Raw genomic sequence first — 12,780 nt, forward strand, 5'->3', positions numbered from 1 at the left:
GTGTCACTTTAAAGGGCACAACATAAATGCAAGTTGCTTTTGTTGTCGCTGTTGAACTCAGTGCTGCTATTTGTCCACAGGAGCACGCCTTCGAGAGCAGTCAGAAATACAAAGAAGGAAAGTACATTATAGAACTTGCTCATATGATTAAGGACAATGGCTGGGAGTGAACAGAAGGTCCTGCTGGAGCTGATTGCTGGGCCCTTGATCCTGGAACAAGAGGAGTAACTGAAGGCTTTGGTTGTACATGTTGTGGGGGAGCCGAGCTGCCCGGCTCCATCTCTCAGCCACCCGCCTCTGCATCTCTCTTCCCTTTTACTATTATCACTATTATCCTCTCTTGTCTTTTTGTTTTGCCTCCTGTGGTCAATCATCTCCTGGCTCTTCCTCTTTGTCGTCATCGTGGCTGAACGACTGCACCAAAGCTCGAGGATAATCAACTTTGCTTTTTCTTAAGTTAACTCGAAAAGCCGTTTTAGTGACATTCGCTTAAGAGTAGCATTGTTTGGGAATGCGGGGAGGTGAAGGGCAAAACTGTGTTTAGTGAAAAGCAGGCAGAGAATTCAAAGTTGAGGCCTTGCTTGGTGGCGGTAGTCGGAGTTTTGATGTGTCCACCTGCCCCGTCCATTCAGCTGGTGAAGGGCCGGACCGACACACCCCCCACCCTCCACCCCCGAACCCCATTGCCCATTTGCCAGCAGGCTGCCGAGAGTGAAAAGACACTTCACAAGCATGCAAGGCGCTGCAGTAGATACTTGTCCCTTCTCGGAAGAAGGAAATTAGCGCCTTACCACCTTGTCCGCTTTGAGCCAGCATGTATCTGATCCCCAACGCTAATTGATACTCTTGCTGCAACCTGTCGTTGGTGGCCGTGCATTTGATTCATGCGCAGACTTGAACTGGGAGCGGGTAGGATGTGAGAGAGGCTCCCCTCAGCCCCTCCCCCGCCACAGCTGTTGGGTCATCTTTTGATGGCCCCTGGCTGTCTCATGGTCACCTCGTTAAAAAAAAGTCATCCCATTCCCCTTTAAGGACATCACTAATATTGGATGGGCCAATCCCATTAAAAAGCTGCCAAAATAAGCATCCAGTGCCACCCAAGCAAAAGGATGCCTTCCCAATGAAATCAGGATTGTATTATTGGTTTCTACAAGACACTCCACACCGTGCAGTGCCCGCTGGTCAGGCAAGGCAATCCCCCTGGAAGTGGGACTCAACCTCTACTTCTCGTTGCCCTAATCTTAACCTGTCATTTCATCAAACGACGGTGACGTAAGGTTGAAGGATCAGTGTCTGTAACTGGGTCAATTTTTAAAAGACAGTGACGGATCAGCTGATTGCAGCTTAGCTGTGAGAGAGTCTTGGCCAATGCTTCTGTTTGTGCATGAGAGACAGAGAGAGTGTGTGGATGACAAAGGCAGAACTGATGCCTCCTTTGGTACCCACTGGTGCAGGTGGATGAGGCAGCTGAGCTGCTGCAGACCAATGCAGGAAGAAAGATAGAACTTAAGGTCTGTGTAACCAAATATGGACAAAGCCCCCCACCAAGGGACGGTGGGATTGCCGGCTGGTTGGATTACTCAAAATGTAGAGCATGGCACCCAACAAAAATACTTAAAAACTTCATTTCAAAAGTTGTCAAACAGCAAAGGAGAAAGAATAATTGCATAGGTGGTAGCTGTGTGAATAACATAAGAGGACACTGGTCCCTTCTGCTGTTTTAGTGGATCTGCCCATTGCTCAGTCACTTTCAGCAATAGTTAAAAGTCCCTGGGTATTTTGGGAGGAGTGGGTTACATCAGTGTGAGTGAAATACTGTGAAAATTGTCATATACTGTTTGATCTCAACCAGTGTTTGCCTAAATAAAATAAAGTTGTATAAAGCTCAGGTTAGACCCTGTATAATATATGGCATTCAGTTCTGGGCACTGCGCCTCAGAAAGGCTATATTGAACTTGGAGGAGGTGCAGCACAGATTCATTAGTATGATACCGGGGCTGAAAGAGTTAAATTACGACGAAAGATTACATAGGCTAGAGCTGTATTCCCTCAAACATATGAGATTAAGGAGTGATCTAGTTTAAATGTTAAGATGATTAAAGGAGCTGACAGGGGAGATAGAAACTATATTCTCTGGTGAGGGAAATTCAGAACAAGGGAGCAAAACCTTAAAATTGGAGCTAAGCCATTCAAGGATGATGTTAGGAAGGACATCTTCACACAAAGGGTCATGGAAATCGGAAACTCTCTGTCAATATCCTGCGAGGGTTAATTGAAAATTTCAGAACTGAGGACGATAAAATTTATTTTGTAAGGCAGTGGTATTAAGGGTTAAGGAACCTAGCCGGGTAGATGGATTTACAGTACAAATCAGCCATAATTGATTAAAAGAACAAGCTCAAGGAGCTGAATGGCTTCCTGCTGTTCCTGCTTTCCTACATGACATGTAGACAAGACATTACATTTTCCAATGGACCTCATGATCTATGTGCAGCCAGGCTGGGACGGGAGAGAGTTCTGAACCTTGTGATAGAACCTTTCATTTTGACTAAAGTCAGTCAGGTAAATATTGGGGAATAATCCTGCGTCAGCTCAGCATTGTGCCTCCAACTTTTAAGTGACGCGCCCCCCCATCACCGGGTAATTGTAATGAATCGGTAGGTTCCTGCCAGCATTACAAAGAGCCCATATGCGAGGTTTGTGGTCAAGTTACACTTCAGCTTTCTTCGCTTCTCCATTTTGTAAATGACATAGCAACTGTGTATAATGCACATCTAGAACGTAACCAAACGTAGGGCTGGGTAACACTGCTGAAATCCATGGCACCGGCAAGCAGATCTCTGGGCTTTCATATGTCAACAGTACAGCCGGTCAAATGAATCTGTCCAAATATTGACCAAAGCACCTCTCCGTTTACACATTGTTACATGAGCCAGGTAGCAAGTCCAGCTGTAATTGTCAGTTGTGATGTCACTGGACTGTGTATTAACTGGTACCAATACATGATGGAAAGACCTCTCTTTAAGCATCAGTTTTGTGGATAATCTAAAGTGATCGCCCAGCATGGCCACCCTTCACATTTGGGGTTTGACATAAAAACATCTCCATCCAAACACAACTCGGGTTTGGTGGGACAGATCCTGCCATCTGGCCGTTCTGCAGGATCTTTTCACTTCTTCCAGTGGTCGGTGTGAAACCTTCACAGGGATTCCACTAATATCCCAGTGACAGCACTGCTGCTCAGGGCTCAGACGGCACCATTAATAGAGTCGGCCAAAGAGCCTTTTGTTCGCCTTTCAAGGGGAGGGCTGGCATTAAATAAAATCCACAAGCCCAAAGACCAAACACGACAGTGTGGCCAATCAACACAGTTGGTATAGATATTTGTAGGGAGAGAGGAAACTGAACTTTGCATTGCGTGCTAGTGGCTATGTCGTAATTACGGTTGTTGACTTGTTATCATGGCTTGTTTTCTACCATGCATGGAAAAAATAATGTGTCCAAAGCAACACCACAGAACCTCTAGGATGGGTGGCCTGTTGTACATCCAATAAGCCCATTGGTTCAAGCAGCCAATTAGCTTTTGTTTGTTGCAGCCAAAGCTAGCTTATGATTGGATGCCGCTTTGATCTGAAGTATTCTAACCATGGCTCCCATTGGCTACCAGAACCAATTCCCTGACATAGTCACATTGCCTGATGCGATTGGCTAGAGGATGTACATTCTGCTAGATCATCTCCTTAAGTGATAATGTGCTGTCCCCTATTTAAACAACAAATTGGTAATATATACAGAACTTGTCTTATATTGTGTACTCTTGTAAATATTCATATTTAAAAGAATTTTTTATAATATATATATATTCAGCGATGTCTGACCCATATCTTTGACTCAGCACTTTTTTTTCTGCTATGTATTAATTTCATGCTGAAGTATTTTCTTTCCATTCTAAGGTGTTTTTGTTCCTTCTCAGTTTGTCGATGGAGGGATGCAACAATTCTAGTGCTTACATTTGTTTTCTGCTGTGTTTAGCAGGCAGGGAGTGGTGGGGCCACACTGACCTAAGTTGGCAAATTCTTTATAGTAATACTTTACCTTAAGGATTAGTATTGGGTCATTGGTCCTGCCAAGGTCAATTTTTTTTTATTTGTTCATGTGATGCGGGCATCCCTGGCTGGGCCAGCATATATTGCCCATCTCTCATTGCCCTCGAGAAGGCAGTGGTGAGCTGCCTTCTTGAACCGCTGCAGTCCATGTGGTGTAGGTGCACCCATAGTGCTGTTAGGAAGGGAGTTCCAGGATTTTGACCCAGCGACAGTGAAGGAACAGCGATATATTTCCAAGTCAGGATGGTGTGTGACTTGGAGGCAGTGGTGTTCCCATGTGTCTGCTGCCCTTGTCCTTCTAGGTGGTAAAGGTCACGGGTTTGAAATAGTCACAATTACCTATTCTTGCTGTTGCCAATTTTGAGTAATTTGCAAAAGAAGCAACAGTGGCATGAGGAAAGGCTTTTTTAACACAGTGAGTGGTTAGCATCTGGAATGTGGTGGAGGCAGATTCAATCTTGGCTTTCAAAAGCAATTGGATCATAATCTGAAGAGGAAAGCTTTGCACGGCTACGGGGGAAAGGTAGGGGAGTGGCACAGGGTGAGTAGCTCTTGCAGAGAGCCAGCACACACACAATGGGCCAAATTATCTCCTCCTGTGCTGTAACAATTCTATGATTCATTTTATGATTGCGTTCCTCACATGAGCCAGTCCAACTCCAGGAGCTGGGCAAAGGAGTCTTGCGATCTGGTTTCATCCATCACTTTTGCTTTGAGCTCACAGCCAGTGTGAAGGGTAGGGTCCAGGTACAGGTAGGTTGAAATCCCCTTCCTCTCTCCTCCATGAGTCTCTGTTGCCATGGAGACAGCCTCACCGGCTCTGGCTGTCCTCCATGATCTGCCGTCATGGCCGTACTTCACATGAGTCATTTAACAGCTGGGCGGATATGTCCTTACGCACTGCCGACAGGTACTAATTGAGCAGGAGTCGCAGAGAGTGAGTGATGAGGACAGATACCCCTGACTACCTTTTGTTTTTCATCCAAACTTGTCCTTCAATGAGGCCAGTGCAGTTTGTTAGGCTCGGGTCAGAACAGAGCAAGGCGACTGAACTTGGGACCTGCCTGGCGTTTAATTGTATTCTTCACTGAAATCTACTTTCAAAGGCGCATTATCTTTAAGCTGCTAACACCTGATACAAATAAAGTCCATTCAGGATTATTTAATGTTGCAGTGAGCTCGTCGTGACCCTTTATTCAATGGCACATTACTTGAACAGTTCAAATGACCTTGAGCTGTGCAGTCAAGAGGAATATAAATAGGTGGGACCTCTAGTTGTAGCGCAGGCCCGGTTCCTAATCTGCAAAACCTTTCTGCAAAGGATCCAAATGCTGTGACCCATTTGTCTTACCCCCAGGTTTAGAATCATACAGCACAGAAGGAGGCCATTCAGCTCTTAGTGCCTGTGCGGATGCTTAGAGCAATCCAGTTGTCACACTACCCCTGCTCTTGCCCCATAGTCCTTCATGTTTCTCCTTTTTAAGTCTTTTTCCAATTCCCCTTTGAAATGTATTATTGAATCTGTTTCACCCAAGTATTCCAGGCAATAGCAACTCGCTGTGTGGAAAAAAATAATCTCCACTCTGCGTCTTTTGCCATTTATCTTGAATCTATGCCCTGTATTAACTGACATGCCTGCAAGTGAAAACAGAGTAAATAAGGAGATAATGTCAAAAACACCATAATTTTTAAATCAATCTTCCCTTAACCTCTTCTTTAAAGAGAATAATCTCAGTTTCTGCATAACTGAAGCCTCTCATCCTGGCACCTTTCTGGTAAGTTTCTGCACATCGCCTGTAGCCTATGAAAGATTGCATTGTGCATTTTGTCCACTTGAGGCTACCATACACACATGTGCCCATAGACGGAGTCTTCTAAAAAGGATCCATGTTTAACAGTTGCTGTAGTTCTAATTCTAAATGTCCCTGGCTGAATATATAACTGTTTCTGCCCCAAAAACTTCACATCTTCGAAACAGTTTTCATTTTTAATAGATTGATGATGAAGCTGTGGTTTTTTCCAGAACGAGAAAACAGTAAAAACTGTGAAATAATACTTGTCCGAACTGGTCTTGTATACCTTAAAATGGAACACCAGTAAAAATTGGGAAATAAGAGTACTGGTCCAAAATGTTTTATTTTTCCTTCTGGGTTGGGAACTGGATAGTACAGTGGGTTCCACTTCCTCCTCTGGAAAATTCATTCATAAGCAGCCCATGCTGAGGTAATAGGTCTTTCAGCTGGCTATAAGGATCATACATGAAATGCATGTGGTGCATTTACCAACTGAAGTCAAGTTTAAACTATGGTCTGTTTCTTTAGGAGGTGTGGGGTGAGTGGTGAAGGGGGCTTATATTAAATATCACTCAAAAAGAAAATCATTGTTGCACCTCTTCCACCTCCGCCCCCCCACCCCTGTCAATCTGTGTTCCTGTCTTTCTTTGTGTCTTGAGTTATTTTGTAATGATGGATCAACAACAAGTGACTTACCATCCAGAAGTTTCTGTAGTGCAGGAATCTGATTCATTTTTCCATTCTTGTCTTGTTTTTGTATGTTGTGCTCTGTTCTGTGAACTGTTCCAGTGAGATTCACACAGGTAATGCATTTATGTTCAAGGTGTGGTGTCTGCAGGGCTCTGGTTTGTTGCTGAGTGCTGACTTCAACCTACTCAAACAGCACAGGAAGATCCCGTACAGGAACAGGAAGCTGGCTCAAGCAAAATGGACATCCAAAAGTGTCTCCTTCCCCACCCTTTCTGGAACTATTTTCCACCCAACACTTCACCTTCCTGCCTCCAAAAACCATAAAGCCCTCTTAATTGTGTTATTTGACCCTCGTCCAACCTCTCACAGCTAATTGTTTTATATTGAAGGCTGGGAGCACCAGTAGCATTTTTCCTGGTTTGTCAGAGCAGCGAGTTCCCTATCCCGGCATTGCCACTGGAGAAGAGCACCGCCTTCGAGAGAGGAGGTGGGGATAATGACAGGTTAGTCACCCTAGGCCAATTTGGTGAACCTCTCAATGCAGTGCAGGGCTGGCAGAGTCCTTGGAAACAGGTTGTCGTCCAGCTTACTGATCCACTGGTCGTAGAATCCAACAGCACAGAAGGAGGCCATTTGGCCTATTGGGCTTGTGTTGGCTCTTCGAAAGAGCAATCCAATTAGTTCCACTCCCCACCCACCCCCATTCTTGTCCCATAACCTTGCAAATTTCTCCTTTTCGAGTATTTATCTAGTTCCCTTTTGAAAGTTCCTCTTGAATCTGCTTCTTGCATCTGATCAGACAGTGCATTCCAGATCACAGCAACCAAAAGAAAGTCTTCTCAACACACCCGGTTCTTTTGGCAATCATTTTAAATATGTGTCACCCCAACAATGCTGCTGGCCCTCACCCTTGCTGGGTGCCATTCTGCCGGTGTGAGCAGCCCTGTGGTACTTTACCCTGGCTGCTAGTCTTCATGTGAGTAGTGAGGGAGTGAGACTGTTTGACCATGGGGTGCGTCACACCAGATTCCACCCTCACTCAAAATCTCCACACTCTGTAGCAGAACGTGTTGATCAGTGATGGAGATCAGAAACCCTGGTTGATTTCTTTGCCTTTCATAAGCCCAGGACCTGAGGCAATTGTGAGAAACCTTTCAGCAGCCAGAGTGAGATAGGTTAGTTAATCTTGAAGGCCAGGGATTGAGGGACTGCACTTTAATTTCCTTTTTCAAAAGTGAGTAGTAGTTGTTGGGGCTAAAAAAATAAATTAAATCATGAGAACAGGTTGCGTGGACTAGACTTGTATCCCTTGAGTATAGGGGATTTAAGGGTGACCTAACTGAGGTGTTTAAGATGATTAAAAGATTTGACAGATAGAAACTATTTCCTATGGTGGGGAGGTCCAAAATCAGGCAACATAAACTTAAAATTAGAGCTAGGCTGTTCAGGGATGATGTCAGGAAGCACTTCTTCACACAAAGGCTAGTGGAAATCCATGTCTCCTTCAAAAAGCTGTTGAGGCTGGGAGTCAATTGAAAATTTCCAAACTGAGATTTTTGTTGGGGAAGGGGTATTGAGAGTTACAAAAGGTGGGTAGATGGAGTTAAGATACGAATCAGCCATGATCTAATTGAATAGCAGAACAGGCTCAAGAGGCTGAATGGCCTCCTCTCGTTCCTTTGTAGGATTCACTAATCTATTCTTTTCATTGGTGTTACGACTTGAGGTGTAATTCAGATTATTAATAAAAGCTTTCTACCAAAACAGTTGAGTTACTCCAGTGATAAGCTTACCATTTCTCTTTCGTCTGTTCTCCACCTCTCCAGATCCCCACAGAACATGCTGGGACAGTTCAGTTCTGACCAGTGCCCTGGTTTGTCTGGCACAGGAGAAGGTCCCGTACCTCAGAATGTTTCACCGGGAGAAGTGGGAGGTCCCAGTGTGCCAGAGGTCGATGGGTGGGCAGCAGCAGATGAACACTGCCCGTGCCTCACCTCTTAGCAGCAGAATATCCCCTCCTGGTTACCCCCTCTGTTTGGGTAGGGCTGCACCAGAATCGCCTTGAAGCCTCCAACACCTTCACCATGTGTGTTTGTATATAGTCAGTATTCCGAGGATGGGCATTTGTAAAGTGTTGTTTGTGCTTAACTGTCCCAAATAAAGGTTTTTTTTTGAGATATTTGGAAGCCTCCAGCTTTTGCTATTAAACAGGATGAAATAATCGTGCACTTTACCCACAAGTAGGAAAGATTTCTTTTTAAAGATATGGTCTCTCCTTCCATGCCACCCATAACCCACAATCTAGCATTCCAGAAAACCTTTGATAAAGTTTTACATGACAGGCTGCTGAGAGGTTATAGGTAAAGAATTGGCTTAAAGCACTGGATCTTCATTAGGGGAGTGGTAGCAGGTTGGGGTGATGTACAGAATGGAGAGTCGCAGCGACTGGTGTTAGGGGTGATGCACAAAGTGGAGTTGAAGATGAATCTCAGGCATAGGTGGTCCTCTGAAAACTAGTAAAGAGAAAATGTGCTCAACAGCAGCTGCTGAAGCTCCACAACCCAAGTGGTGGATCTACCATTCAGTGGTGTGTCTGCCCATCGCATTGGTCAGGATGCTGAAAATCCAGTCGTGCTTTGCAGTGACTCATGTGCAAATGTCACTGATCAGGAGATCCTGATACTTGGTATCTACTGGTGAAGGCCCAGACCTATGCTTTCTAATGAGAGACCAGTGACTACTCTCCTAGAGAAGACTTCTCTTTCGGGTTGCGTTGCCACAAAACCGAAATGCCTGGTGATGGCAAATCAAAACCAGGCCACCCCTCCTCCATGACATGGTGATGGGTTTCTCCATGTGTCAAGACACCCAATTCATCAAAGAAAATGCTTGATAGCCCAGCTCAAGCCTCACACAGGCAACTGTAAGAATTTAATGGTCGCATTTTCCCAGGGAGATTCTCTTGTTGAATTCGGGCTAACCCCTTCCTACCCAGCTATCAGCTGAAGTAATGAAATACAAAGGAATCAGCTAACTCCAGCTGGCCATTCTGAACCTTTGTAAAACTCATTGCACCTTTGCTGGGTAGATTGGAATACTTTGGGCCACAAACGTGATTGTGCTGACTTCACTCCTGAAACAACCTTGGTGCACAATGCAATTCTGCTTTCGCGTTAGAAGTAGGCCAGTGTGTTTGCCCATTAAGGCATCGGGAGAGCTGCCTAGAATTTACAGGACATAAACAGGCCAGTTGGCCTAACTGGTTTATGCTGGTGTTTATACTCCACAGGGGTCTCCTCCCACCATCATCTCACCCTGTCACTATATCCTTCCATTACTTTTTCCCTCATGTATCTCTCTTGCTTTGCCTTAGAGGCATCTATGACATTCACCTCGATCTCTGTGGTAGCGAGTCTCTCCCGAATTCCCAATTGGATTTATTAGTGATTATCTCATACATTTGGTCCCTCATCTTAGACTTGCTCACAAGTGGCAACATCTTCTCTACGTCTACCCAATTGAAAGTCCAGCAGGCCTCCTCTCAGTTTTCTCTTCTAGAGAAAAGAGCTCCAAAGTAACCAGTCCTTCCCTATAGGTATAACCTCTTAGTTCTGGTGTCATCTTTGTGAATCTTGTGCTTTCTCCAGTGCTTCTATATCCTTTCCATAATATGGAGACCACTACTGCACATAGTACTCTAAGCAAGCTTAGTGAAATGAAATAAAAACTGAAAGCGCTGGAAAAACTCAGCAGGTCTGGAAACATCTGTGGAGAGAGAAACAGAGTTAACGTTATTCGTCCAATATGACTTCTTCGGAACCCAAAGAGTAAATAATGTGTTTTGATGCATATTATACCATATTCTATCAATGTCAGAAAATATCTGAGGACCGAGGGTCCTGTATCACAGGCAGAATGGAGAAAAGACAATTTCTAACATTGTTATACTGGGAGATGTATGTAGAAAGTAGGACCTAGCGAAGAAATCAATTGACAGACTGTGGTAGATTGAAGAAGTAGCATCATTTTATACACACTGGATATTGTACTCAGGTTTTCATTGCAAACTCTTTCAATGTCTGTGGAAAAATCAATGTGAAGGACCAAAAATAGCTCCAAAGCATCGGATGACAACAGCATTCTCTGCAGTGTCAGACTCCTACAGCCACATTACTACAACCCTCAAATATCTACATCTGTCTTTTGGGTGAGATGTTAAACTGAGGTGCCTGTCTGCCCCATTGTAAATGATGGGCATAAAAGATCCCATGGCATTAGTTCAAAGAAAAGCAGGGGAGATCTCTCTGTGGTCATGGCCAATATCAAACTCCAGTTACCATGCCCTAAAAGGACATTGGCAACCATGGACTTCCATTGCATTGGTCCATGATAATGCTTGGCAAAGTACTGCAGTGGTTTTCCATTGCCTTCTGGAGTATGGCTGACCAGGAAACTCTCCCACTCTTACCACCTGCCATCAGGTGTATTGGAAGGATTCACAGGTGGATAATCAACCAGTTTGGCCAGATTATGAACGCACCTTCCATGGCCATCATGTCCTGAAGTGGGACTTGAACCCAGAGAATAAGGACACTACCAGTGTGCCACAAAACCCCTAATATCAGCCTACATCATTAAGAAGTTTATGACCTGCTCATTATCACATTGCATGTTGTGGGAGCTTAATTATCTGCCGTGATTCCTGCACTACAACATAGACCACAGTTCAAAAAGCAGTTCATTGGCTGTAAAACACTTCAGAATGTCCTTAGGTCAAGAAACGTGCCACATAAATGCATGCCTTCCTTTCTCTACTGATGGCCTTTGAACTTCTATTATTGTTGTAAGTTTGGCTGCATGGTTTTGAATCGGCACCAAAACTCACTCTTCCTGTCATGGTGGACGCAGACTAAGAGTAACTCCCTGTCACATGGGCCAACCATCTTTATCCCCTTCATCTCCTGTGGCTCATTTCACAGCACTCACCTACCTCTGAGCCAGAAAGTTGTGGGTTTGAGTCTGGACTGTGCAAATGCTGTACTGTCATAGGTGCCATCTTTCAGATACGATGTTCAAACTGAGGCCTGTCTGCCCTTTCAGATTGATGTAAAAGGTCCTCTGTGTTATTTAGAAGAGCTGGGGAGATTTCCCTGATGTCCCAGCTAATATTAATGTCTCTAAACAAAAGCATTATCTCATGACTGTTTATGGGACTTGCTGTGCATAAATAGGATGCTGCGGTTCACACATTACAGCAGTGACTGCACTTCAAAAGTTCCTTTGTTGGTTTTGAAGCATTTTTGGGCATCCCAAGGTCATGAAAGGTGCTGTAGAATTGCAAGTCTTTATTTTACATACTTTGACCAGATCATTCCTTAACCGTCTCCAGTTCAGGGACTGTAACCCAAATGTATTCAATGTCTCATTCTAGCTCAGCCCCTATCAACACAGGCATCATGGTGACTGATCCACCTTTCCCCCTTCAGACAACAGCAGAATCTCAGGCAGTCAGTAAACAGAAACCACCACCACCCATGCCCACAACTTCAGAGGTGGGTGGACACAGGAGTGCCTTAATCACAGAATTGTTACAGCACAGAATGAGGCCATTCAGCCCGTCATGTCTGCACCAGCTCCCGAAATGAGCAATTCTCCTAGTGCCACTCCCCCGCCTTCTCCCCATAACCTTACACATTCTTTCTTTTCAGATAATAATCCAATTCTCTCTTGAATGACTCCATTGAATCTGGCTCCACCACACTCTCAGGCAGCGCATTCCAGATCCTAACCACCCACTGCATGAAAAAGTTTCTCCTCACGTCTCCATTACTTCTTTTGCCTACTTTAAATCCATGGCCTCTCATTCTCAATCAAAATGATGGTATTAGCGTATTAGAGAGGGATGACCTATGTTCAGGAAACCAGAATGTAGAAGCGGTTTGGGTTGAGATGAGAAACAATAAAGGCAAAAAGCTACTTGTGGGAGTGGTGTACAGGCCTCCTAATTGTAACTACATGGTAGGACAGAGTATAAAGGAAGAGATAATGGGAGCTTGTCAGAAAGGTACAGCGATAATCATGGGGGATTTTAATCTACAGGTAGACTGGAAAAATCAGATGGGCAAAGGTAGCTTAAATGAGGAGTTGATAGAATGTTTTCAGAATGATTTCTAGGAACAGCACGTTCTGGA

At 44.5% G+C, this 12,780-nt stretch overlaps 1 protein-coding gene across 1 annotated transcript in view; it reads left to right on the forward strand.

Moving 5' to 3' along the window:
- Positions 1-8,768, forward strand: part of ypel2a (yippee-like 2a) — a 30,740-nt gene extending 21,972 nt beyond the window's left edge. The window contains exon 5 of the mRNA XM_078547905.1: positions 81-8,768. Coding sequence (XP_078404031.1) covers positions 81-170 — 90 coding nt within the window. The 3' untranslated portion in view covers positions 171-8,768. The remainder of the gene's footprint in view (positions 1-80) is intronic.
- The last annotated feature ends 4,012 nt before the right edge of the window (positions 8,769-12,780 follow it).

The sequence above is a fragment of the Cetorhinus maximus genome, chromosome 9 (assembly GCF_964194155.1).
Source record: "Cetorhinus maximus chromosome 9, sCetMax3.hap1.1, whole genome shotgun sequence".
NCBI classification, from domain to species: Eukaryota; Metazoa; Chordata; class Chondrichthyes; order Lamniformes; family Cetorhinidae; genus Cetorhinus; species Cetorhinus maximus.